At 42.6% G+C, this 25732-nt stretch overlaps 1 protein-coding gene across 3 annotated transcripts in view; it reads right to left on the reverse strand.

Annotated features, from left to right (window-relative positions):
• Positions 1 to 25013, reverse strand: part of LOC139410708 (proprotein convertase subtilisin/kexin type 5b) — a 50641-nt gene extending 25628 nt beyond the window's left edge. Inside the window, exons 1-9 of one of the 3 annotated variants that reach the window (XM_071156134.1) lie at positions 24457 to 24979; positions 16644 to 16748; positions 11342 to 11473; positions 7711 to 7854; positions 7501 to 7577; positions 4595 to 4683; positions 4316 to 4488; positions 2862 to 3074; positions 122 to 222 (exon numbers count right to left, since the gene is read on the reverse strand). In XM_071156134.1, coding sequence (XP_071012235.1) covers positions 122 to 222; positions 2862 to 3074; positions 4316 to 4488; positions 4595 to 4683; positions 7501 to 7577; positions 7711 to 7854; positions 11342 to 11473; positions 16644 to 16748; positions 24457 to 24636 — 1214 coding nt within the window. In that variant the 5' untranslated portion in view covers positions 24637 to 24979. Of the gene's footprint in view, positions 1 to 121; positions 223 to 2861; positions 3075 to 4315; positions 4489 to 4594; positions 4684 to 7500; positions 7578 to 7710; positions 7855 to 11341; positions 11474 to 16643; positions 16749 to 24456 lie in introns of all 3 variants that reach the window. The other 2 variants (XM_071156135.1, XM_071156136.1) reach the window with 2 other exon arrangements.
• Between the last annotated feature and the right edge of the window lie 719 nt (positions 25014 to 25732).

Below are 25732 nucleotides of genomic sequence, written 5' to 3' on the forward strand. Positions count from 1 at the left end.
ACAGTCAGGAGAAAGAGAACAGTGTGACTGTGATAATGCAGGAAAGAGATGTGATTGACTGGCTGAGTAAACTGACTAACTGCAGTCGTGTGAATCCCTGCATTAAGGTTAAGGAGCTTACTTAGCCTCCAGGGCCAGCGCGATGATCCCAGCTGCCATAGGAGCAGAGGCTGAGGTCCCTGTGTGGCTGTCGGTGCAGCGCTGACGCAGATCTGTAGTGATCTACAGAGGGAGGGAGGGATGGAAAGGAGGGGGGTTAAATCCTGTGGATCAGGGTGAGTTTGAGGCACACCTGAGACTGCATACATTCCATCTTTGATACTCTAACCTGCTAGAATTGACACGCACACACAAACCTGCTGTTCCCAAAGGTACCTAGGAAATAATTTCCTAACCAAGCGGACCAAAGGGATTGGGGGGAAAAAAACAATAATAATATATATATATATTCCCATTGCAGGACTTCGGTTAGTCCCTCAATGACAGGAGAGAAAAGCTGTGTGCCAAATCCAGTCAGTCAAAATAAAAGCCATCATCCAAAAGGGATCCCTAGCTGACTGACAGGTCACTGTAAAGCTGGATAGGCCACAATTGTGGGCAACTGGGCATTTTTATACATAATAATTGCTTAATTAACTCAGGAACAACACCGGTGTAGAAGCACCTGCTTTCAATATACGTTGTATCGCTCATTTGTGTTTCCTTTATTTTGGCAGTTAGTTTTATAGGGTCTTCAGAAAGTATTTACACCCCTTGACTTTGTGTTGTGTTACAGCCTGAATTCAAAATGGATTACATTTAGATTTTTTGGGTCACTGGCCTAGTACACACAATACCCCATAATGTCAAAGTGGAATTATGTTTTTCAAAACTGTAAAAAATGAGAAGCTGAAATGTTTTCAGTCAACAAGTATTCAAACCCTTTGTTATGGAAAGCCTAAATAAGTTCAGGAGTAAACATCTGCTTATCAAGTCATAATGATTTGCATGGACTTATTTGAATGACTACATCATCTCGGTAGCCCACACATTCAATTATCTAAGGTCGAGCAGTGAATTTCAAACACAGATTCAATCAAAGACCAGGGAAGTTTTCCAAGACCTCGCAAAGGTAACCTATTGGTAGATGGTTAAAAAAAAAAAAAAAAGATATTGAATATCCCTTTGAGTGTGGTGAAGTTAAACTTGGGATGGTGTATCAATACACCCAATCATTACAAAGACACAGGCGTTCTTCCTAACTAACTCAGTTGCCGGAGAGGAAGGAAACCACTCAGGGATTTCAACATGAGGCCAACGGTGACTAACAGTTAGTCATTAAACTCTGATAGAAAACTGAGATTGGATCAACATTGTAGTTACTCCACAATACTAACCTAATTGACAAGAGTGAAAAGGAGGAAGCCTGTACAGAATACAAATATTCTAAAACGTGGCAAAATAAAGTTATGTCCTAAATACAAAGTGTTAGGTTTGGGGCAAAGCCAATGAACATTCCCCATATATTCAAGCATAGTGGTGGCTGCATAATGTTATGGGTATGCTTGTAATCGTTAAGGAAAATAAAAATAAAAATATTCAAGCATAGTGGTGGCTGCATAATGTTATGGGTATGCTTGTAATCGTTAAGGACTGGAGAGCTTTTCAGGATAATTTTGTATTTTTATGGCATGGCGCTGAGCCCAGGCAAAACCCTAGAGGAAAACCTGGTTCAGTCTGCTTTCCACCAAACACTGGGAGATTAATTAATCTTTCAGCAGGTCAATAACCTAAAACACAAGGCCAAATCTACATTGGAGTTGCTTACCAAGAAAACATTGAATGTTCCCAAGTGGCCAAGTTATAGTTTTGACTTTAATCTACTTAAAAATATATGGCAAAATCTGAAAACGGCGGTCTAGCAATGTTAAACAAATAATTTGAGCTTGATGAATTTTGAAAAGAAAAATGGGTAAATGTTGCACAATCCAGGTGTGGAAAGCTCTTAGAGTTATCCAGAAAGATTCACAGCTATAGTCGCTGCCAAAGGTGCTTCTACAAAGTATTGACTCAGGGATGTGAATACTTATGTAAATGAGATATTTCTCTATTTCATATTCAATAAATTAGAAAAAAATCATTACGGGGTATTGTGTGTAAAAACCTATTTAAATCAATGTTGAATTCAGGCTGTACCATAACCAAAAAGTGTAATAAGTCAAGGGGTATGGATACTTACTGAAGGCACGGTATATGCACAGCAGGGGACCGGATCCTAGATCAGCACTCCTACTCTGAGATGCTTAATGAAGACAGGCCCTGGAGTGGGTCTGGGACTTGAGGGGCCTCCTGGTATGGTTGGATTGAAAGGGTGGTTTTGGTTGTGTGTGCGCATGCATGTGACTGTACGTGTTGAGTACTGGTCATGGTTCTGTGTGAGTCTATATGGCAGCGTAGGCCTGGCTGGATCTTAGTCTCCCCCTGCTTAGTCTTCTGACCCTCTATGGGGAATGTGACAAGACACTGCCAGACAAGCTGGGACAAAAGGGCCAACTGTCACTGTCTGTCCGACTGTCTGTCCCAATGCACCCTGGGCCAGGGGGTCAGCCCAGGACACAGCTTGACCAACACGCTGACCTCTATCACCCAGCCTTGGGTTCAAAGGTCACAGGCTTTACAACTAAAGCCTGTTTCTGGCTTTGCCAGCTCAGGAATTAGTTACATGTTAGTATGCCATCTAGTCGGCCTAAATAACACCACATAGCGGCATTAGCACAGTAGTGCACTCACTAGTTCTGTCCTCACTCTGCTGTTGCAAGTTGTGGTAAGAGTGGAGGAACATCCACATACACTTTATCACGCCCCCTCAGAGACAGACTTACTATCTTCCGGTCATAGTTTTCTCCGCTGCTGTAGGTGGTGGTGAGGGTGGAGGAGCACTCCTCCAAGTACCAGGGCTTGCGTCCGCTCTCAGCGGTGCTGGAGATGGAGATGGTGTAGATGCTGTTGGTGTAGCCATCACAGGAGCAGTGGTCCCGGCTCCGCCCGCCGTTCCCTGACGCCCACACAAAGATGGAGCCGCGCCCCTTCCTTCCCTGGCAGGAAATCAAATCAATATAAATTAGATCAGAGGTGGGACTTCCTGCACCCGGCAACAAAGAAAGTTCTCCCTCCACCTGAATGCTGAAATGGTAATAGCAAGTGAATTCAGTAGTGGAGGGGGAATTCTAAAATGCTGTGTTCCATTTCTTTGAGTGTTTCTCTTATGTAACCTACTTGTTGTGTCTATGTACTGACATGTATGTGTAACTGATAAATGTAACTAACTGATAACACACGTTAATGGATGTAAAAAGTATTTTTGTCTGTAACGTCTTTCTCGTTACGTGTCGGACACAAGTAAGACAAGCTGTCGCCATTGGCGTCAGCTAATGGGGATCCTAAAAAAAGTCAACATCTCTGTGTGATTAGCAGGGACACGGGAGGAAGCCTACCGCTCTGAGCTCTGACTATCACTCAAACACACACACACACACACAGGGGATAGAAGGTGAAGGGTAGCACTTCAAAAGGCCTCTGTCAGCCAGTGATAAGAGAGAGAAGCCCCTCTGAGTGAAGAGTGGACCAGACGGAAGAAAACGCTGACGGACAGCTTGGACCAGCTATGAAGGGAGGCGAGGGAGAGAGCGCAGGAAGGGAGGTGACTTCTTAAAGAAAAGAGGGAGGCAGGAAAGAGACAAAAACAGAACATTTGCCCAAGAAAGCAGGTCACACACACAGCTAAGTCTTACTATACTTGAGGACTTTTTGGGGACCAACAAGTGATTCCCATTCAAGTCTATTTTCCCTAAAATGAGGACAAGTGAGGACTGGCAAAAATATTCTTACTTCTCTGAATTTACTATTCTTGTGAGGACTTCTGGTACTCACAAGTATAGGAAAATATGTCCACACACACACACACGTCATAATAGCCCAATAGACCTCTGCAGCTTCGATGCCAAACAGAGATGTACGTAACCCACCACCAAACTCTAACCATTGTTTTACTTTCTCCACAATCAAAATGTCAGCAGCATTTCAGACTCAGCAAGGAGAGGGTGTTCTGACATCACCACAAGTGGACTTTGTGAACACCACTCCCCTCCACTTAACCCTAGGCTTAGCGCCTCCTTTGAGCCATCTCCACAACATACTTATGAATATGGATACCATGCATGAATATGCTAATTAGACGCAGCACTTTAATCCAAATGTCTTGAAGGAAGCATTGATAACACTGGCCGCTGGTGTGAGTGTGTGTACACAACGTACAGTGTGTGCGCGCGAGACGCACCATGCGGATACCGTTCTCGAAGGCTTGCCTGGCCAGAGAGGCGGGGCCATCCACAGTCTTGCCGTCGTCATCGGGACCCCAGCTGGCACTGTAGATGTCAATATGCTGTGGCTGCAGACTCAGAGACTTGGCCTCAACCATGTCCGTCACGTCGCCGTCCAGCATCCGCACCCCTGAGAGACACACACAAACACACACACAGAGTGAACACACACCCAAGCCCTCACACACTCACCACTGTTGAATAAGATTTAAAATAACCTTGAAACACACACTCACCCCCTATCCGTGCGTTGTAGGCGATTCCCACAGTGCAATGGGAGTTGTTAGCAGATGCAGCCACTTCCCCAGCACAGCGAGTTCCATGCCTAAAGAGGGAGGGACACACAGACACACATTTAAAATCTCTCACACACGCACATTAACAAACTCACAAATATGTAAACAGATTTACTGGGGCCTCCCGAGTAGCGCAGTGGTCAAAGGCACTGCATCTCAGTACCAGCTGTGCCACTAGCGATCCTGGTTAGAGTCCAGGCTCTGTCGCAGCCGGCCGCGACCAAGAGACCCATCGGATGGTGCACTATTGGCCCAGCATCGGCCGGGTTAGGAGAGGGTTTGTCCAGCAGGAATGTCCTTGTCCCATTGCACTCTAATGACTCCTGTTGCAGGCCGGGCGCAGTGCACGCTGACACGGTCGCCAGGTGCATGGTGTTTCCTCCAACACATTGATGCGGCTGGCTTCCGGGTTAAGCGGGAATTGTGTCAGGAAGCAGTGCGGCTTGGTTGGGTTGTGTTTCGGAGGACGCACGGCTCTTGACCGTCGCCTCTCCTGAGTCCGTACGGGAGTTGCAGCGATGAGACAAGACTAACTACCAATTTGATCCCGTGAAAATTGGAGAGAAAATGGGGTCAAAAAATAATATAAAAACAATTAATAAAAACTGAAGAATTCACAAACAGTCGGTATACCATCTGACAACATGCATATTTAAGAAAAATAAGTGGGGAGAAGCGAGTGGAGTTAGACTTAGTTCAAGCTATGGGCTGGAGGAACAGGTCGACACATGGCCAGTAGCAGGGGCTGGGTCTTGTTCATAAGTCCACGCAATTTAAAACGGCTTCTTCCCTTTGGTGCCCAATGACGTGACCCTGGATTCAGAGGCAGCAGCAGCTGCACTGGGATACATACAGCCCTCAAATATTTTCGCAATGTGAAAGAGACAATGATTTGTATGTTTCCGAGCCATCAACAAGCAAGGGCAACATTCTGCCAGACTGTAGCCGCGTCAACAAGCAAGGGCAACATTCTGCCAGACTGTAGCCGCGTCAACAAGCAAGGGCAACATTCTGCCAGACTGTAGCCGCGTCAACAAGCAAGGGCAACATTCTGCCAGACTGTAGCCGCGTCAACAAGCAAGGGCAACATTCTGCCAGACTGTAGCCGCGTCAACAAGCAAGGGCAACATTCTGCCAGACTGTAGCCGCGTCAACAAGCAAGGGCAACATTCTGCCAGACTGTAGCCGCGTCAACAAGCAAGGGCAACATTCTGCCAGACTGTAGCCGCGTCAACAAGCAAGGGCAACATTCTGCCAGACTGTAGCCGCGTCAACAAGCAAGGGCAACATTCTGCCAGACTGTAGCCGCGTCAACAAGTGGCCCGGTTAGTGATGAGCGCAAACAAACAAGAGTGGGTTTTAGGAGAGGAGGAAGAGGTAAAGACATTCTCGCGCTCGGCACGACCAGCCCTCCTGCCGAGAACATCTGGAACAAGCGGCCAAGAGTCACCACTGACCGCTGTCATGGCAACCCAGCATCTACACATTGGCAGGCAGGGTGCGCACACAGAATTCCATGCTCAAACACACACACACGCCCTCCCTCGCTAGCCTAAAGGTTCTACTGTAGTGTATTCCATCACCTGGCTGAAACCTCTACACTTATGGCAGCCGTATGGACAGTTTGTTGAGCCAACATTCAAATCCTTCAGTCCTGTTTGGCTTCACACAGCGCCATAGTCTTCCTGAGTCTCCTCTACATATGCGTGTTGTTTGTGTTGTCTGCTCTCAGCCCATCTCCATGCCATGCCTGCTCCAAGTCAGTCTGAACCAGACCATCTGTGCGATGAATAAAGGGCGATGTGAATAACACACTGTCTGGATCAATCCTGAGGTCAATCCTTTGTTTAGCTCACGGAAGTGGAGTTTTACATTATAGCAGAGATTCTACCACATGGAAATGGCCAAATTCACCAGCAGATGTGTTCCTCATAAGCAGAAAGAACAGCTTGTTCTCCTCTAGAAACACACGCACTCAGAATAGGTAACAAAAACACAGTGGATGCAAGGTTATTGTCTGTTTACTTTGAACAGCTGAGAAACTGCTGGTTTATAGAGAGGGACTGAGTCGGTAGAGGGGAGTGTATCCAAACCATTCTGGTGTCGTTGTTTGGTCTGGATCAGAAGTGGCAAGTCCTCCCGCTTAAAATCAGTACCATGTCATAATGCTAGAGCCGAGAAATTGAATCACCTACCACCATACTTGTGTCTATAACCAAACGTATTGAATAGGGACATAGCAAGTGTATCAACAGTGTGGGAAAGCTTTCATAGAACCTATCATAAATGGTGTTCCCTCAATGTTTATATGATCACTTAGAATATGTCCTCCAAGACAAGTTGGGACGATGGAAAGATACAAGTCTGTCTGAAAATGCGTGTAGTGTGTAGGCTTTAGGTGGCTAGCAAAAACACACTAATGGCTGTGTTCCAATAGCCTCGCTAGCAGCTTACTACCTAGAATAAAGTAATGAGTTGGGCCATGCATTCTAAGCAGTATGCTAGTATGGACATTGGAACGTACCCATTATTGTGACAGACTTGTCAACGAGCCCCACTCAGGGAGGGAGAGGTGGAAAGAGAGAGAGAGAAAAAGAGAGAGGGAAGGGCAAAGTGAGAGAGCGAGGGAGAGAGCAGACCATGATCCGTCTAAAGCAGTGGGCTAGTTAACCTCCTGTCTCTTTAAGAAAACAAACTACCACAGAGTACTGAGCGTTTGCCAAGGCATTTGGGCTAGAACGTCCAAAACCACTGACAGCCAAACTGGCACAGGACACAGGGCTCCCAGGCAGAGAAGAGCCACACACACACACACACACAAGTGATGCTGTGACCTGGTATCTTACTTATTCTCGTTGCTGGCATCATAACGGGGCATGGGGTCCATGTCATTCCCGTTGACATCATAACTGGCCTGGTTGTCCTGGAAACAGAGGGAAAAGCCTTCACCATCATGGTCTTATGGCCGAGCAGCATAAATCCTCCAATGGCTGAACACGCCACACACACTCCTACTACAACACACATACCCCATTCCAAAACGCACCCACACTCACGTAGTTCTGAATGAGGTCGGGGTGGTTCCTCTCGATGCCGTCGTCTAGGATGGTGATCACCACGTCCTTCCCTGTGTAGCCCCTCTTCCATGCCCCCACTATGTTCATGTCCGACTGGCAGTTATGGATGTCATCGTTACAGTGCTGGCACACACACACACACACACACACACACACGTCACTGGAATAGTGCTGAAATAAAACTAGCAACCCACTTAAGTGGTAATTACAGTTCTGGAACAGTGAGACATCTGTGTTGTGGCAAAAGTGTGATCACATAGATATAGGCCCTGCTTGAGTACTTTTCAAATGCAGCTTTCCACCCTCCGTTCCTTAAAGTAATCACTGATCTGACATGTCTGGGTTGGTGAAAGATATGAAGTGGGGTTCTTGCTTTAACCCATCAAATCATTCTAGATCATCAGTGAATAGCCCAATGAGAAAATAAACAGCTGTCAAGCAGGTCCAAAGATGGCAGGAGAAAGTCAGTTGTAGGCTAATGCCCAGGTTAACAAATGCCAATGGACATGAACATGGACAAAAAGTACTAAACAAGTACTGCCTAAAACAGTAAACACTCATGATTGAATATGTGTGACAAAGTCCAAGCTCTATCCTCTGTCCAAAAACACTGGACTGATAAGAACTAAGGTCAAAGTATTGTTGTTATCATTGCCAAGTTAACCATTGACAGAACCCAGAAGAAGAGCAAAAGACCAGAGAGCTTACAAATAGCGCACTCACACACAAAATGGAAGGGGAGTAATGATTTGTACGTGGATGTGACTAGCGGCCACAAGCGAGTGTAGTATTCTTTCGGTGTAGAGCTACATATCTTGTGCAGTCTGAACGGAGTCATTTGACACTGCTGTGGGCATTTAAATCCTCTCAATGTCAGATCAGCTTAAATATTGCAGATAGTTCTTTGCATATATACACACTACAGTTCAAAAGTTTGGGGTCATTTAGAAATTCTTGTTTTTTAAATAAAAGCACATTTTTGTCCAGTAAAACTGAAGATCTCATACAACACTGTACCACTCCCTTTACAGAACAGAGCAAACTGACTAACCAGAATAGAAAGGATTGGGAGGCCCCGGTGCACAACTGAGCAAGAGGACAAGTAAATTAGAGTGTCTAGTTTAAGAAACAGACGCCTCAAGTCCTCAACTGGCAGCTTCATTAAGTAGTCCCTGCAAAACACCAGTCTCAACGTCATCAGTGAAGAGGCGACTCCTGGATGCTGGCCTTGTAGGCAGAGTTCCTCTGTCCAGTGTCTGTGTTCTTTTGCCCATCTTAATATTTTATTGGCTAGTCTGAGATATGGCTTTTTCTTTGCTACTCTGCCTACACAGACGAGGACAAGGCTGGAGATCACTCTGTCATGCTGATTAAGTTTGAATAACAGACTGGAAACTTCAAAAGAGAGGGGGGGGTGCTTGGAATCATTGTTCTTCCTCTGTCAACCATGGTTACCTGCAAGGAAACACGTGCCATCATTGCTTTGCGCAAAAAGGGCTTCACAGGCAAGGATATTGCTGCCAGTAAGATTGCACCTAAATCAACCATTTATCGGATCATCAAGAAGTTCAAGGAGAGCGGTTCAATTGTTGTGTAGAAGGCTTCAGGGCACCCAAGAGAGTCCATAAAGCGCCAGGACTGTCTCCTAAAGTTGATTCAGCTGTGGGATCGGGGCACCACCAGTACAGAGCTTGCTCAGGAATGGCAGCAGGCAGGTGTGAGTGCATCTGCACGCACAGTGAGGCGAAGACTTTGAGGATGGCCTGGTGTCAAGAAGGGCAGCAAAGAAGCCACTTCTCTCCAGGAAAAACATCAGGGACAGACTGATATTTTGCAAAAGGTACAGGGATTGGACTGCTGAGGACTAGGGTAAAGTCATTTTCTCTGATGAATCCCCTTTCTGATTGTTTGGGGCATCCGGAAAAACCTTATCTTCTCCTGACAAGCTTGAGTGCTACCATTAGAATTTGGCCATTTCCATGTGGTAGAGTGGGCTCACTCACAATTTTGCCTAAGAACACAGCCATGAATAAAGAATATGTTATTTACATACAACACATTCTCCGAGAGCAACTCCTCCCAACCATCGAGGAACAGTTTGGTGACAAACAATGCCTTTTCCAGCATGATGGAGCACCTTGCCATACGGCAAAAGTGATAACTAAATGGCTCGGGGAACAAAACATTGATATTTTGGGTCCATGGCCAGGAAACTCCCCAGACCTTAATCCCATTGAGAACTTGTGGTCAATCCTGAAGAGGCGGGTGGACAAACAAAACCCCACAAATTTAACAAACTCCAAGCATTGATTATGCAAGAATGGGCTGCCATCAGTGTGGCCCAGAAGTTAATTGACAGCATGCGAGGGCGGATTGCAGAGGTCTTGAAAAAGAAGGGTCAAAACTGCAAGTGTTGACTCTTTGCATCAACTTCATGTAATTGTCAATATAAGCCTTTGACACTTATGAAATGCTTGTAATTATACTTCAGTATTCCATAGTAACATCTGACAAAAATATCTAAAGACAATGAAGCAGCAAACTTTGTGGAAATTAATATTTGTCATTCTCAAAACTTTTGGCCACGAGTATAGGCAAGTCCATAAGCAAATAGCTAAACTGTGATGTGACTAAAGAGTTAATCAGGGGGATTTTTTCCACAAATAGACAGGTATTTTCCTTTCCATGGTAACACAATCTTGTCCATTTTTGGTAACTTTATTAACATTATTGGAGAGCATTTATTTATTTATGGATATGCATACCGAGTATATCCACATCACACCATTTTATTGGTAAACTACATGGTAATGTAAAAGTTTTATTTTTTAGTGATCCAATATTGTACACTTATAATTTGGTTGTAATCCAGAGAGGTTAGTTAAAAGTATCTAGATCCTCTGAGGCTGTGGAGGGATCCAAATTGTGGATTTAAATAGAAAACTAATCAGCGTATAACACCTTTCTTTTTAAGCCCTTATTGTTATTATTGTTGGATCTGATTTGAATAGCTAACATTTCGATGGCCATAATAAATAGATATGCCGATAGTGGACAACCTTGTTTTACTCCTCTTGACAGTTTAATACTTTGAGAAGTAGCCATTATTTACTATTTTACACTTAGGGTTACTATACACGACTTTAACCCGTTTTATGAGATTCTCCAAAATTGAAATGTTCCAGGCATTTATATATAAAAACTCCAGTCGTACTTTACCAAAAGCCTATTGAAAGCCAGCAATGAATAGCAGGCCTGGTTTCCCAGATTTTTCATAGTGTTCTTTTGTTTCCAGTACTTGTCTTATATTATCTCCAATGTATCGTCCATGTAAAAAAGCTTTCTGATTAGAATTAATCATATCCGGCAATATCTTTTTAAATTCTATGCACTATTTATATTTAGCGATATACATTCCTCTCAATGTCATTTGAAATCTCAGGAAGATGTTTGAAAAGTCATCTAGACATTTGCCTTTGAGGCACGACACTCTTAGGCACACTACAACCAAGGTGCATGCACACACTGTCCGCCCCCCTTATGGAGACCTCCATTAAGTAGGTCTGGTGACCCTTGACCCTGAGAGCTAGGGTGTGGTCCGCATACTTACTATGTACCACATACTGCTCCACTTGGCATCATTGAAGAATATGGACTGGGCGGGGCTGGTGAGGGGGGGAGGGGCCGCCTTGTAATCCCTCTTGATCCGCCTCTTTACCACCTGCTGCTGAATCCACTCCACCTATAGCAGAGGCCACACCATTGCACAGTGAAGAAAGAAAAAAAGCATCAAAACATATCCAATGTTTGAACATGAATACGCAGGGTTGTTGGGCAAGCATGTTCAGAGTGGACATGTTCAGAGTGTAAGGGAAAGAATGAATGGGGCCATGTATCGTGAGATTTTGAGTGAAAACCTCCCATCAGCAAGGGCATTGAAGATGAAACGTGGCTGGGTCTTTCAGCATGACAATGATCCCAAACACACCACCCGGGCAACGAAGGAGTAAGAAGCATTTCAAGGTCCTGGAGTGGCCTAGCCAGTCTCCAGATCTCAACCCCATAGAAAATCTTTGGAGGGAGTTGCCCAGCAACAGCCCCAAAACACCACTGCTCTAGAGGAGATCTGCATGGAGGAATGGGCCAAAATACCAGCAACAGTGTGTGAAAACCTTGTGAAGACTTACAGAAAACGTTTGACCTCTGTCATTGCCAACAAAGGGTATATAACAAAGTATTGAGAAACTTTTGTTATTGACCAAATACTTATTTTCCACCATAATTTGCAAATAAATTCATTAAAAATCCTACAATGTGATTTTCTGGATTTTTTTTCTAATTTTGTCTGTCATAGTTGAAGTGTACCTATGATGACAATTACAGGCCTCTCATCTTTTTAAGTGGGAGAACTTGCACAATTGGTGGCTGACTAAATACTGTTTTGACCCACTATGTGAACACGCATACAAATTTCTCAGGTCACAATCAATCTCTCAAACCTAATGGATTCGTTTCAAGGAATTCCTTGGTAAACTCATCTCAGAAATTTGGGAGTGTTGGGTAGGATTATTTTTGTAACGACTGCTGCCTTTCACTTGGAGGTGATCGACTTTAACATTCCTACAAAGCTAAAAAGAAAGAGGGAGTGAAAGAAAAAAATCCTATCAGAGTGAAGTACGACCTACTAAAACAATCTGTCAGTTTCTCCAGAGAGCAGAGAAGGGAAAAGATATGAGGTATGGACACAGAAAAAACACTGGCAGAAAGAGAGAGTGTGATTGAGAGAGAGAGGAGAGAAAAGGGTGTTATAAAATGGGGGATAGAATGAGAAAAACAGGCAGAAAGAAGGGGTGGGGGGAACTGAGGGAGAAAGATTTCATAAGACAGAATGTAATTAAGTAAAAAAATAAAACATTTGTAACAATGATGGATGGCGATGATCATGTGAAGACAGAGCAAGTCTCTGCTCATTTCACCAAGTCTGTCATCAGTTTCAAAGCAACCATTTACACACCTCATTAAGCTCAGAACAGCAGAGACATCATTATACATGTGTGTGTCTGTCTAGAGCTCCCTGTCTGTCTGCCCACCCAATGTCCATGTGTGTTTGTGTAACGGATGATAAGCGGTAAGCCTAATGCGGCGGTCCTCAGACCGTCACCTAGACAGGAAGTCCGACCGCCGGCAGCCAGTCTTCCATTAGTTCCACCACTGACCTGAGAGTCTACTGAGACGGAGAGAAGACGGATCCCCCCTCTCCAGATGGTGAATTGGACTCCTGAAATACAACTGCTTCTGCATTCCCCCTTCTTAAGGATTTGGAGGTGGCTCTCTCTTGCTGACTTGGTCTGTAACCAAGGGCAACCAGGAACCCCAAAAAATCCAGCTATACTGTAGAAGTGTCAGCTGAAATGGCACTTTAGAAATGCTTCCTTCCTTGATGGGATCACTGATCTGACATGAAAGTATAGATAGAAGCAAAGTGATGGGCGTCCTTGCCTATAACTATCCAAATAATCAGTGATTACACTGAACAAAAATAGACGCAACATTTTCAAAGATTTTACTAAGTTACTGTTCATATAAGGAAATTAGTCAATTGAAATAAACGAATTAGGCCCTAATCTATGGATTGCACATGACTGGAAATACAGACATGCATCTGTTGGTCACAGATACCTTTAAAAACAAAAAAAAAAAGGTAGGGCTATGGATCATCAAACCACTCAGTATCTGGTGTGACCACCATTTGCCTCATGCAGCACAATAAATCTCCTTCGCAGAGAGTTGGTCAGGCTGTTGATTGTGGCCTGTGGAATGTTGTCCCACTCCTCTTCAAAGGCTGTGCGAAGTTGCTGGATATTGGTGGGGACTGGAACGCGCTGTCGTACACGTTGATCCATAGCATCCCGAACAAGCTCAGTGGGTGACTTGTCTGGTGAGTATGCAGGACATGGAAGAACTGGAACATTATCAGTTTGAAGGAATTGAGTACAGATCTTTGCAACATGGGGCCGTGCATTATCATGCGGAAACATGATGGCGACGGTTGAATGGCACGACAATGGACCTCAGGATCATCACGGTATCATCACAATTTCAATTGTGCAATTGTGTTCATTGTCTGTAGTTTATGCCTGCCCATACCATAACCCCACCATGGGGCACTCTGTTCACAACGTTGACATCAGTAAACCGCTCGCCCACATGACGCCATACACACTGTCATCTGCCCAATACAGTTGAAACTAGAGGTCGGACGATTATGATGACCAAAAAAAGCCGATACCAATTCCAAAGCAGACGATTTTTAAATATATTTGTAATAATGACAATTACAACAATACTGAATGAACCCTTTTATTTTAACTTAATATAATACAGAAATACAATCTATTTAGTCTCAAGTAAATAATGAAACATGTTCAACTTGGTTTAAATAATGCAAAAACAGTGTTGGAGAAGAAAGTACAAGTGCAATATGTGCCATGTAAAAAAGCTAACGTTTAAGTTCCTTGCTCAGAAGATATGAAAGCTGGTGGTTCAATATTCCCAGGTAAGAAGTTTTAGGTTGTAGTTATTATAGGAATTATGACGTGTCGACTATTTCTCTCTATACCATTTGTATTTCATATACCTTTGACTATTGGATGTTCTTATAGGCACTTTAGTATTGCCAGCCTAATCTCGGGAGTTGATCGGCTTGAAGTCAAACAGTGCTGTGCATCAAGCATTGCTAAGAGCTGCTCGCAAACACAGTAAAGTGCTGTTTGAATGAATGCTTACGAGCCTGCTGCTGCCTACCACCGCTCAGTCAGACTGCTCTATCAAATCAGACTTATCATATAATAAAACACACAGAAATACGAGCCTTAGGTCATTAATATGGTAAAATCCGGAAACTATCATTTCGAAAACAAAACGTTTATTCTTTCAGTGAAATACGGAAGCATTCCGTATTTTGTCGAACGGGTGGTAACCCTCAGTCTAAATATTGCTGTTACATTGCACAACCTTCAATGTTATGTCATAATTATGTAAACTTCTGTCAAATAAATTACGGTCCTTGTTAGGAAGAAACAAATTAACAGGCACCGCATTGATTATATGCAACGCAGGACAAGCTAGTTAACCTAGTAATATCATCAACCATGTGTAGTTAACTAGTGATTGATTGATTATAAAAAACAAAGATAAGTTTAATGCTAGCTAGCAACTTACCCTGGCTCATTGCAGCCACAAGGTTCTTTTGACGCTGCACTTGCGTAACAAGTGGTCAAGCCTGCCACGTAGTTTCCTCATGGTTTGCAATGTAATCGGCATCCAAAAAGGCAGATTATCGATTGTTATGAAAACTTGAAATCAGCCATGCCGATCAGCCATGCCGATTAGTCTTTCCTCTAGTTGAAACTGGGATTCCTCCATGAAAAACACTATTCTCCAATGTGCCAGTGGCCATCGAGGGTGAGCATTTGTCCACTGAAGTCAGTTATGACGCCTAACTGCAGTCAGGTCAAAACTCTGGTGAAGACAACGAGCATGCAGATGAGCTTCCCTGAGACGGTTTCTGACAGTTTGAGCAGAAATTATTCAGTTGTGCAAACCCACAGTTTCATCAGCTCTCCAGGTGGCTGATCTCAGACAATTCCGCAGGTGAAGAAGCCAGATGTGGAGGTCCTTGGCTGGTATGGTTACACGTGGTCCGCAGTTGTGAAGCCATTTGGACATGGTGCCAAATTGTCTAAAAACGTTGGAGGCAGCATATGGTAGAGAAATTAACATAAAATTACCTGGCAACAGCTCTGGTGGACATTCCTGCAGTCAGCATGCCAATTGCATGCTCCCTCAAAACTTGAGACATCTGTGGCATTGTGTTGTGTGACAAAACTGCACATTTTAGAGTGGCCTGTTATTGTCCCCAGCACAAGGTGCACCTTTGTAATGATCATACTGCTTAGTCAGTTTAATCAAATTGCTGGGATGTTTTATTTCAGCTCATGAAACCAAAAACTTCACATTTCATTTCACATTTTTGTTCAGTGTACTTTGAGTGTCTGAAAATGGGGCCAAATGTCACTCGGGTGAGGTTAGTCACACACCCGCTCTCCAAGCCGACGACCTTGGGCTGGTAACTTACTGACAGCCATGACCTTTGACCGTGTCCCACATGCGCCAGGCGGTGCGTCAGCAAGCCATAAAGCCATTATCACTGCCTTGTCACCATGGAGACCTGCGTGCCAACAGGTAGATCGCACAGCGCGCACACACACAAGGTGTGTCCGCTACACCCAACTGACTCACACACATACAGATGACTGTCATTAGACAACTAAGCATAACAACGTGATTATTTCTATAACCGGCTCCACGGACTGACCCCAGTGCATCCATGATAGAGAGCAGCCTGAAAACAGCAGTGTAATGATACTGGCATCAGAATGGTAATGATATGACACTGATCCCTGTACAATAGTGATGGGAGCAGAAAGACTCCCAGCTCAGACTGCAGACCCAGCTTACATCATCCCTGTCAACCCTTCACACAGGAGAGAAACTTCAGGGGAAAAAGGGAGAGAGAGGAAAGAGAAGAACACTGGTCTATCAATGGCAAACTGCCTCCTGCCCCAAGGGGAGTCTTTGTTTATTACACGAGTCAAAGTTGAAAAGGGCCAACATATCCAGCAACAGTATATAATACATAATTCATCAAAGATCTCTCATTGAATGACAACTATGCTCAGCAGTGCTATGGCTGGTAGACTTTCCATCGGTGTACTGAACTACAGTTGTGCCCTGTAATGTACGCATCATCAGGGCGAGACCAAGGGTGGTGTTCTGTGACTCATCAATAATGCAGGCGTGTGTCGATGACCTGGTGGGGTGGCCCGCCAGCACGGTGAGGCGAGGCTTACCTTGGACTCCATCGAGAGGAAGCTGTGGCCACCGCGACTGGAGAGAGTTGACCTTTTGATGGTCCTGCTGTGAAAGAAGTGATAGTGGTCCTTCAGGTCGCCAATCTACCGAATAAAAACACACCACGATCAGTCTACAGTAAAAACACTGGTTGCATTCAAACGTCAACCAAGTCAGGCAGAGGAATTAAACAATGTAACCTGTGAACCACAAACCTCCAAAATAAGAAAGACAGACAGACATAAGGCAGGCGAAGTGTGATTAACTTTAATAATTCAGAGGCAGATTATCAAACAGCAATGGCTGCCAGGTGTCATATACCCTTCCCATTGACCCAGGGCTTTAGAGGAGCTACCCAAGGGACTGTATCAAGCCCCTATATCCTTTCAGGTAACTCACAACAATGTTTCACAAAAGATGTCTGCAGAAAGAATGCAGAAATTACATTATTTAATAAACTGTGGATGCTGAAATCAAGACCCGGTCCAGACCGTCCCAAAAAATGACGTCTGTGGACGTTGAAACCAAGGCCAAGGCGAATTGACCCAATTCCAGATGACAGAAAACAGTTATGAGCTGAACATAACTGTATGCCAGTGGAAGGGAGAACAGTAAGCAGGTGAAGCAACTGTGGTTAGTGACTATTATTCTTTTGTATTGTAGCCAATGCAGTAAGTCCGGTACTGAGTAGTAAATCCGTTACTGAGTTTTAAATCACTTAGTAATTCATAAACAAAAATGTACATCAGTAAAAACACTAACTAATTGGTAGGTCTACCTTTACTTGTTAATTCAATTAACTTAAAATTACCCTCCATTAGAAAATGTCGGTTTTTGGTAACGGATTTACAAGGTAATGTTTCTTAAACATACAATAGGCAAATCATTTCCCCAAAACTAAATTTAAGCATTGATATTGGTTGGCAGGGATCTTTACGTCAAAATTGTTTATTTCTAATACCCTTTAAAGACTTTCTGGTAGATGTTTTCAAAAATCCCTTTTCCATCTGTTTGACCAGAAGTTAAATCCATTACTTATGCCTAATTTTGAAGATGGAAAATGGTTGAAAAATGTATCTATGCTTTAATTTCCCAAAAAGAGACTCTTGGCTGTCATTTGACACCCAATTTTATGTGCTCCTACGAACTTCACGTAGGTGCTCATGGGTCCTTTAACATGGAAATCACCCTAACACACTTGTTAGCTAGCTTTAACCATCTAGTTAAAATATAATGTTCGTACCATTCCTCCATGGGAATCAAACCCACAACCCTAGCGCTGCAAGTGAAATTATCTACCAACTGCCTTACTCCCTCTCCATCCATCTGTGTTTCTGTATCATTGTATGTTCTCATATCTCTATCCCTGTCAACTGAATGACACTGTCCTTCTCAGTCACCCACTCTGTTCACAACCCCCTCTCCCCTACCGTTTTGTTTTTCTCTGACAGTATTTACGTACACGCTGCCATTTCCCTGTTTTGCCAAGTCGCCCTCGCAAAATAGGTTTTTAACCTCAATGGGTCTTACCTGGATAAATAAAGGTCTTCCTCAACTTCATTATCGCATGAATGTCCCTAAATAAAACAACCTAATTTCATCCTGAAAAAAATTATAATCATGGGAACTTATTGAGTGTCAAGAACTTTATTTCATACACCCACACATGCATGTCTTTTTTGTGCAATCTTAATATTCAGAGCCAGTAGTAAGTACCTCAATGTTCTCAAGACCTGAATGTGTGGGGTCCCCATGAGTGAGAGAGCGAGAATGTGACAGTGCACTTACGACATTAGTGTCAAAGTTCAGGTTAGGAGACTAGTGCAATATTGCCGCCTGGGAGTGTCTTTCAGAGCTTTAAGGCATCAACATACTTCGGGTCGGCTGGCGCTTTAAAAGACCTTCACTTGAAAAACAAGAAAAAAGCTGCAATAGTACCGTTTGTCCACCTTGAGACACCGTAGCCAAGAGTCTGAATTCATCTCAGATAAATCAAGAACCATTTAATTTTACATCTAAGATGTTAGGTGCAGTATTTCGAGTGAAAATAAAAATGTGCATGAAAACAAAGTCTCCTGTTGAATGACAAACACTTCCTTGAAGAATCCCTACTGGTGACCAATCACTGGTCAAAGGGCAAACTTTGGCTTGCCTCAAGACAAAAATGTTGTGCGCTCGAACAGCCGAAAAACTCCTCCCAAACGATGCCTAACACCTAAAAGTAACAAAAACATCACAAAATATGCACTAATTGTTTCGACTGGGAAGCATACGGTAAGATTAAAAGGGGAATGGGGGGGGGGTATAAGACTCTCAGTTCTATAAAGGAGGGCTGGCTGGTATATGGGCACCATATAATTATGGAGAAGAGGGGCGGGAGGTGTGAGGGCAGGATGTCCCTGTGGTTATCCTAGTCCACAACAGCAATTTTCCACCTGTCAGAATATGCAGTATTGCCTTCTCTGTGGAGAGAGAGCACTTTGGATTGCCTGGTTTTGTCATTGCTAGATATTTCTCCCATATAGACCACCCTCTTAAATGTGTGTCGCTAAGCAACCAAATGTTGCCTACTCTGAACTTGCATGGGCCTCTCTGATTACAAGGAGAATTGTTGAACAAAATGACATCACAATTAAATCCAGCAAGTGTGCCCATATCTCCTCTTGGCTATAGCATTTTGTTTCCAGTGTTGTACCTGACAGCAGTTATGGATTGGAGTGGGGAGGGTTGGTGGTGACAGTAGACGTTACTTAGGAATGACATCAACAGGCACACACCATAACAGACATGCAGAATGTATTGATACTTTCAGAGCAATTCACATTATCACACCCTTGGCAACGTCAATGCATGCTTTCCATCCTTCCTTTACTGTGGCCACTTAACCTCAGCCGCTTGTAATTTTATAAGGTTATTCAAATATTCATCTTGCAGCTCAGTTGGTTAAAGTATGCGTTAAAGCTAGAATCCTTAATTGAAACAAAGTGCTGTCCCTGCCCGTTTTGCTAAAAAGCTAAGGATTGAGCTGAAGAAATGTAACCACTCAAATGCAGACAGAGCTATGGATGCAAGGACTGACCATCCAGGATATCAAATGTATAGTTAACTAGAGGTCGACCGATTATGATTTTTCAATGCCGATACCGATTGGAGGACCAAAAAAAGCAGATACCGATTAATCGGACGATTTTTATAATTTATTTATTTGCAATAATGACAAATAACAATATTGAAAGAACACTTATTTTAACTTAATATAATACATCAATAAAATCAATTTAGCCTTAAATAAATAATGAAACATGTTAAATTTGGTTTAAATAATGCAAAAACAAAGGGTTGGAGAAGTAAGTGCAACATGTGCCATGTAAGAAAGCTAAAGTTTAAGTTCCTTGCTCAGAACATGAGAAAGCTGGTGGTTCCTTTTAACATGAGTCTTCAATATTCCCAGGTAAGAAGTTTTAGGTTGTAGTTATTATAGTAATTATAGGACTATTTCTCTCTATACCATTTGTATTTCATTAACTTTGACTATTGGATGTTCTTATAGGAACTTTAGTATTGCCAGTGTAACAGTATAGCTTCCATCCCTCTCCTCGAACCAGGAACACAATTGACAACAGCCACCCTCGAAGCAGCGTTACCCATGCAGAGCAAGGGGAATAACTACTCCAAGTCTCAGAGTGAGTGACGTTTGAAACGCTATTAGCGCACACCCCGCTAACTAGCTAGCCATTTCACATCAGTTACACCAGCCTAATCTCGGGAGTTGATAGGCTTGAAGTCATAAACAGCTGCTGGCAAACGCACGAAAGTGCTGTTTGAACGAATGCTTACGAGCCTGCTGCTGCCTACCACCGCTCAACCACTGCTCTATCAAATCATAGACTTAGTTATAACATGATAACACACAGAAATACAAGCCTTAGGTCATTAATATGGTCGAATCCGGAAACTATCATCTCGAAAACAAGACGTTTATTCTTTCAGTGAAATACGGAACCGTTCCGTATTTTATCTAACGGGTGGTCTAAATATTCCTGTTACATTGCACAACCTTCAATGTTATGTCATAATTAAGTAAAAATCTGGCAAATTAGGCGGCCCAAACTGTTGCATATACACTGACTCTGCGTGCAATGAACGCAAGAGAAGTGACACAATTTCACCTGGTTAATATTGCCTGCTAACCTGGATTTATTTTAGCTAAATATGCAGGTTTAAAAATATATACTTCTGTGTATTGATTTTAAGAAAGGCATTGATGATTATGGTTAGGTACACATTGGAGCAACGATACGCACCGTATCGATTATATGCAATGCAGGACAGGCTAGATAAACTTGTAATATCATCAACCATGTGTAGTTAGTTATAACTAGTGATTATGATTGTTTTTTTATGAGGCGGCAGGGTAGCCTAGTGGTTAGAGCGTTGGACAAGTAACCGGAAGGTTGCAAGTTCAAACTCCTGAGCTGACAAGGTACAAATCTGTCGTTCTGCCCCTGAACAGGCAGTTAACCCACTGTTCCTAGGCCATCATTGAAAATAAGAATTTGTTCTTAACTGACTTGCCTAGTTAGATAAAGAATAAAGATGTTTTTTTATAAGATAAGTTTAATGCTAGCTAGCAACTTACCTTGGCTTACTGCATTCGCGTAACAGGCAGTCTCCTCGTGGAGTGCAATGTAATCAGGTGGTTAGAGCATTGGACTAGTTAACTGTAAGGTTGCAAGATTGAATCCCCCAAGCTGACAAGGTAAAAATCTGTAATAATCTGTCGTTCTGCCCCTGAACGAGGCAGTTATCCCACCGTTCCTAGGACGTCATTGAAAATAAGCATGTGTTCTTAACTGACTTGCCTAGTAAAATAAAGATTAAATAAAAAAGGTGTTAAAATGTTTTTTTTCCATTTATTTTATTTGTTTATATTTTTAAACCGGCCAAATTGGTGTCCAAAAATACTGATTTCCGATTGTTATGAAAACTTGAAATCGGCCCTAATTAAATCGGCCATTCTGATTAATCGGTCGACCTCTAGTATTAACCATGTTTTGAAGCTATACCATGTGTTTACAAACATTTGAGGAAAACAATGTATATATGTTGGGTTCCGATGTAGTACGACAGTTTAACTAAACTCATGAGGCTTTTAAGTTAAATTTTTCAGTAAACAAATATATATATATATATGATATATAATATATTAATAATATATATATATATATATAATATATTAATAATATATATAATATATTAATAATATATATATGATATATATATATATATATATATATATATATATATATATATATATATATATATATATAATATCATATATATTATTAATATATTATATATATATATCATATATATATCATATATATATATATATATATATATATATATATGATATATAATATATATGAGATATATATATCATATATACACACATATAATATATATATATATATATCATATATATTATTAATATATGATATATATATATATATATATGATATATATGATATATATATGATATATATATGATATATATATATATACACACACACCAGTCAAAGGTTGACACCTACTCATTCAAGGGTATTTTCTTTATTTTTTACTATTTTCTAGAATATGTGGACAACTACAAATACCTAGGTGTCTGGCTAGACTGTAAACTCTCCTTCCAGACTCACATTAAGCATCTCCAATCCCCAAATAATCTAGAATCGGCTTTCTACTTCACTCATGCTGCCAAACATACCCTTGTAAACCGGACTATCCTACCGATCCTTGACCTCAGTGATGCCATTTACAAAATAGCCCCCAACACTCTACTCAGCAAACTGGATGTAGTCTATCACAGTGCCATCCGTTTTATCACCAAAGCCCCATATACTACCCACCACTGCGACCTGCATGCTCTCTCGTTGGCTGGCCCTCACTGCATATCCGTCGCCAAACCCACTGCCTCCAGGTCATCTAGAAGTCTTTGAGATAAGGCGGTGCTTTACCTAGCAGCTCACTGGTCACCATAGCAACACCCACCCGTAGCACACGCTCCAGCAGGTATATTGCACTGGTCATCCCCAAAGACAACACTTCCTTTGGCTGCCTTTCCTTCCAGTTCTCTACTGCCAATGACTGGAACAAATTGCAAAAATCTAAGAAGCCTTATATCTCCCTCTAACTTTAAGCATCAGCGGTCAGAGCAGCTTACCGATCACTGTACACAGCCAATCTGTAAATAGCACACCCGACTACCTCATCCACATATTATTACTTACCCTCTTGCTCTTATGCACCCCAGTATCTCTACTTGCACATCATCATCTGCTCATCTATCACTCCAGTGTTAATGCTAAATTGTAATTATTTTCACCTCTAGGGCCTATTTATTGCCTACCTCCCTCCCTGTACATAGATTTTTCTATTTTGTGTTATTGACTGTGTTTGTGTAACTGTGTTGTTTTTGTCACACTGCTTTGCTTTATCTTGGCCAGGTCGCAGTTGTAAATGGGAACTTGTTCTCAACTGGCCTAGCTGGTTAAATAAAGGTGAAATAAGAATACAAAAAGGTTAATTTGTGGAATGTCTTTCCTTCTTAATGTGTTCGAGCCAACCATTTGTGTTGTGACGAGATTTTTGGTTCCAACCAAAAACCGTCTTTGAGACGCAGAGTAGGTGAATGGACGATCTCCGCATGTATGATTCCCACAGTGAAGCATGGAGGAGGTGTGATGGTGTGTGGGTGCTTTGCTGGTGACACTGTCAGTGATTTATTTGAATTCAAGGCACACGTAACCAGCATTGATACCACAGCATTCTGCAGTGATACGCCATACCATATGGTTTGCACTTAGTGGGACTATCATTTGTTTTTCAACAGGACAATGACCCAAAACACCTCCAGGCTGTATATGGGCTATTTGACCAACAAGGAGAGTGATGGAGCGCTGCATCAGATGACCTGGCATCCACAATCACCCGACCTCAACCCAATTGACATTGTTTGGGATGAGTTGGACCGCAGAGTGAAGGAAAAGCAACCAACAAATGCTCAACATATATGTGGGAAGTCCTTCAAAACTGTTGGAAAAGCATTCCAGGTGAAGCTGGTTCTGAGAATGCAAAGAGTGTGCAAAGCTGTCAAGGCAAAAGAAGGCTCTAATATATATATTTAGATTTTTTAAAACTATTTTTGGGGGTTACTACATGATTCCATGTGTTATTTCGTTTAAAAACCCTTGAATGAGTAGGTGTCCAAACTTGACTGGAACTATAAATAATTGATAAATCCAAAATGTATACAGCAACTAAGGATTCTAAGTTTAAGAGGCCCATATTGGTCTGAGCCATGAAATACGAGACATTAAACTTTTGGTAAAATTCTCCACTCCTAACAGCCCAATAAAACTGCTCTGCTGAACTGTGGGGCACCTGTTGTCCCACCGGTGTGGAGCCTAATCACTGCACCCCTGCCCCCGCTCTCTCGTTTTGTTCATGTCATAGTCAATCCCGTGTGTGCCAGGCTGATCCCCGCCACACACACGCCAGAAAGACTATCCTGGGTTCAATGCACATTATTTAGAGTGGAGGTAGCGTGTTCAGGCTGGCCCGGGATGTGGACTATCCAGTGTGGGCCCGGGTGACTATGACGTGTGAACTTCAATTGGACTGACAACAAAACACCACCGTTCAAAAACAAAGTAAGTTTTAACGTATCAAAGAAAAAACACCAATGCTGTGCAGGATTTGACTTTGAAACTCTTTCGAATAAAAATGTAAAAGGAACCATTTAAAACATACCTGTCCCATATTCTTATAGCCATATTTGTCTGCTATCCGATCAGCGAACACAGGTCCCCCGTTTATCCGTACAGCCCAATGGTTAGTGTAAATCCGAGCTTTGCAAGGGGCAGACGTAAAACCGAGCCAGAGCGCCAGAACGCACATCAAGCCTCTTCTCAAAGCGGCGTTCCAAACCATCTTCCCCCACTTTTTCCCCGAACCTCCCGCGTCTCCCTCCGACTAGGAAAACAGCCAAACTTCTCTTCTCACCGCAGAGCAAGCAAGATTCTCATAAACTGTTCGATCAACATCCACATACACCGCAAATAAAGGAAACAACGGAAACCGAAAAATGTCTCAAAAGCCCGTTAGATGGTCCTGGTCTGCTCTCCGCGTGCTCTGCATGGAGAGTTCGAAGTTTGCGTTCAGTCGTGCTCCTTCGCCGCGGTGGGGGTAGTTTGTCTGAATGCAGTGCTTTGGGATAATTTATTTTCCCCAGAACTCGGATGTTGGTTCTCCTTCTCTCTTTAAAGTGGCGAAATGGCTACAGCGCCTCCCACCAAATAACTAGCGACAATTCGTAGTAGAAACAACTGATGCTGCGTTTATAACCAAGTGGGAAGGTGGTAAATACCGATTTTGAAGTTGTAAATACCAATTGGATGCATTAACGTGCTTTGAACTCATTGAGAAACGCCGATTGGCTAATAGCCAACAAAATGCGTCAACCATGAACTAAAGTGTCGCTATTATGCGTTTAAACAAACTATAGTGTTCAAAAACCATGTTAATATATCTATATAAATAAGGTTTAGTTGCTACATTTAACTGCCGAAAATGCTGTTATCGAGGTAATTTCCTTTGTAGGCGACGTCAGAGGTCTGACTGTGGGAAAAGTGGGAGCTCAGGGATGATAGACGAGTTTCCGATTTGTAATTGCGAGTTGGATAGGCGTTCAAAAGATTGTGCCCAGTCGGGTATGATAATTACCACCTTCCCAGTTGGTTATCAATGCAGCATAATCCGCCGGCTGGGCTGCCTGCACTCCGCTGGGTCTTAAAGCCACACCGTAAAAGATCTCAAACTGGTCTCAGATACAGTGCATTCGGAAAGTATCTAGAGCCCTTGACTTTTCACACATTTTGTTACAGCCTTGTTTTTTTTTAATCTGATTTTTTTCTCATCAATCTACGAACACTACTCCATAATAACAAAGTAAAAACAGGTTTTTAGATTTTTTTTTTGCAAATTCATTAAAAAAAAATCATAAATACCTTATTTACATAAGTATTCA

The sequence above is a fragment of the Oncorhynchus clarkii genome, chromosome 6 (assembly GCF_045791955.1).
Source record: "Oncorhynchus clarkii lewisi isolate Uvic-CL-2024 chromosome 6, UVic_Ocla_1.0, whole genome shotgun sequence".
Taxonomy (NCBI): Eukaryota; Metazoa; Chordata; class Actinopteri; order Salmoniformes; family Salmonidae; genus Oncorhynchus; species Oncorhynchus clarkii.